This window comes from Malaclemys terrapin, chromosome 1 (genome assembly GCF_027887155.1).
Source record: "Malaclemys terrapin pileata isolate rMalTer1 chromosome 1, rMalTer1.hap1, whole genome shotgun sequence".
Taxonomy (NCBI): domain Eukaryota; kingdom Metazoa; phylum Chordata; order Testudines; family Emydidae; genus Malaclemys; species Malaclemys terrapin.
The window spans coordinates 112,877,668-112,880,658 of NC_071505.1; the positions used below are offsets into that span (position 1 = coordinate 112,877,668).

At 42.1% G+C, this 2,991-nt stretch overlaps 1 protein-coding gene across 1 annotated transcript; it reads left to right on the forward strand.

The window, feature by feature from the left end:
- Positions 1–691: 691 nt before the first annotated feature.
- LOC128841193 (general transcription factor II-I repeat domain-containing protein 2A-like) lies at positions 692–2,991 on the forward strand. The gene has a single exon (XM_054036005.1). The coding sequence runs from the start codon at positions 920–922 to the stop codon at positions 2,726–2,728; it is 1,809 nt and encodes a 602-aa protein (XP_053891980.1). The 5' UTR covers positions 692–919; the 3' UTR covers positions 2,729–2,991.

Consider the following 2,991-nt stretch of genomic DNA (forward strand, 5'->3'; position numbering starts at 1 on the left):
TACTGACCTATCACATGAGGGGCTGTGGAGATTGTCATTAATGTTTGTGCTTTGAGATTCTTGGATGGAACGTGCTATTGATCATTTTCTGAACCAAGTCACTGATCACACATCAGTAACGTGAAGACTCTGAGTAAATCCTCATATGGCTTTCTGAATTAAGAATTACACCTAAGCCAAATGCCCTCTTCCTATATGCCTATATATTTGAGGGCATCTTAGCACCATTACAATCCAAATAGTAGTGGAACAAATTCCAAGAACAGCAGGCGACCACTATGGGGAAAAACTCATTAACTGCCAAGGGTAATTCTTTTGCCTTTCATTAAATGGGACTGGAAAATATTCCCAAAATAATACATCTGTATGCAGAGGAATAAAGGTGGAAAAGAGGAAAAACTATCTTTTAAATTCAGCAGGAGTCTATTTTAATAGATTGTTTAACTTGCCAGCTGGCACTGTGTTGACTACTCGCTACATAAACTTTAAGGAGACCTATGTAGTGCTTGGAACAAAGTTTATATTAAGTCAGAGAAATTTAAATATTAATACATTGGCAGGACTAGTTTTTGGTACTGAGTAGAAACCAAGAAACTGCTTAGTCATGTCCATAGATATTTGTGTCTATATAAATGTTTTATGTACAATGCAAGAACCATATGTGCTCACAGCAATGAGATAGAGCACATGTGTCAAACTCAAGGCCCGCGGGCCACATCCGGCCCGCCATACAATTATATCCGGCCCGCGAAATCGTTTTATATATCTGTTTTTAATGGCCCTGTGATATGACGCCCCAATAACACACACTACAAATCCCATGATGCAGTGCAATTGCCGCCAACGGCAAGCCGCGGTTCAAGTTCGCGGTCTGTTGATGTATACAACGCTAATCTCAAATCAAAGCTAGACCCCAACAATGGCCAAGAGAAAAATTGATTCTGAAAACCGAGACTTTCAAAGCCGGTGGGAGAATGAGTATATGTTTACTGAAATTGCAGGTAAACCAGTGTGTCTCCTTTGCGGGAGTAATATCGCTGTAATGAAGGAGTATAACCTAAGACGGCACTACGAGACGAAACATGAGAACAAATTCAAAAACCTGAGCGCAGGACAGAAGCTACAAAAGGTAGAGGAGTTGAAGAAGAATTTGACATCCCAGCAGACGTTTTTCACCAAAGCAAAATCACAAAGTGAAGCTGCTGTGAAAGCAAGTTTCATTGTGGCCGAAGAGATCGCCAAATCAGGACGGCCGTTTACCGAGGGGGAATTCGTAAAGAATTGTATGATGAAAGTGTGCGACGTCCTTTGTCCAGATAAAACGCGAGCGTTTGCAAATGTAAGCCTCAGCAGAAACACTGTTGCTAATCGGGTTTGTGAGATGGCGACTGATTTGAAAACACAGTTGATTGAAAGAGCAAAAGATTTTGTTGCATACTCCCTTGCCGTGGATGAAACTACTGACGCGACTGACACTGCACAGCTGGCGATATTTATCCGTGGTGTGGATTCCAATTTGTGTGTAACAGAGGAAATACTGGACATTAAATCGATGCACGGGACAACGAAAGGAGAAGACATCTTTGGAAATGTATTTCAAAGTGTAACCGACATGAAACTGCCGTGGGAAAAACTCGTTGGACTTACAACAGATGGCGCACCTGCTATGTGTGGTGAAAAAAATGGACTGGTGGGAAGGATGCGCTCAAAGATGCGGGAGGAGAACTGTGCCGGTGAGTTGACAGTGTATCACTGCATCATACACCAGGAATCGCTGAGTGCTAAAGTCCTAAAAATGGATCATGTGATGAACACTGTAACACAAACCGTCAACTTTATCAGAGCCCACGGTTTAAATCACCGCCAATTCCAGTCTTTTCTGCGGGAAATAGATAGCGAGTTTGGCGACATGCCATATCATACGGAGGTCCGGTGGCTAAGTCGGGGAAAAGTTCTCAAAAGACACTTTGAGCTGCGAGAGGAAATCTGCCAGTTCATGGACAGTAAGGGGAAAGACTGCACAGTTCTGCGGGATGAAAAGTGGAAATGTGAGTTGGCGTTCCTGGCTGACATAACGTCGCATCTTAGCGCTTTAAACCTTCAACTCCAGGGACGGGAGCACATAATAACCGATATGCATGATGCAGTGAAGGCATTTCAAGTGAAGCTGCGCTTATGGGAGACACAAATGCACCAATGCAACTTGTCTCACTTTCCCTGTTGCCAAGTAATACGGAACCAAGAAAGTGCCACAGTTTTCCCAAATGCCACCTTTGCTGAAAAACTCAGCGCGCTGCGCACTGAGTTCGCACGGCGCTTCAGTGACTTTGAGGCACAGAAAAGTAATTTCGAGCTGCTTCGCAACCCATTTGCAGTCGATGTGGAAACCGCACCTGTAGAAATGCAGATGGAGCTGATAGAACTGCAATGTAACGGGACACTGAAGGCAAAGTACGACACTGCGGGGCCAGCACAGTTCACTCGCTTCATTCCTGAAGTGATGCCGCAGCTCCGCCAACATGCGGCTCGAATCCTGTCCATGTTTGGCAGCACATATCTGTGCGAGCAGCTGTTCTCTGTGATGAAAATTAACAAAACGTCACACAGGAGTCGCCTCACTGATGAACACCTGCAATCGATCCTGAGAATCTTCACAACACAGAACCTAACCCCAAACATAAACGAACTTGTTGCAAAGAAAAGACTCCAAGTATCAGGCTCTGACTAAATAGGACAAGAAAATGGAATGTTATGATTTGTTATGATTATACTTTTGCTTTAAATTCAATTTTTTATTTATATTTTCAGATTTTTTAATATTCCAGCATGTACAGATTTTGAATGTATTGTATTGACAGGATATTTTTTTATGAAGAGCAAAATATTTTAAGTTGAAATGTATTTATTTTGGAATGATATCCTGTATTTTGGTTCATATTAATGGTTAAAAAACATAAATATTTAGTCTGTTAAATAAATGGTTATACTGTT

Bases quoted from the DNA above. Each gene is read 5' to 3' on its own strand.
- LOC128841193 (XM_054036005.1), top strand. From the start codon at position 920: ATGGCCAAGAGAAAAATTGATTCTGAAAACCGAGACTTTCAAAGCCGG.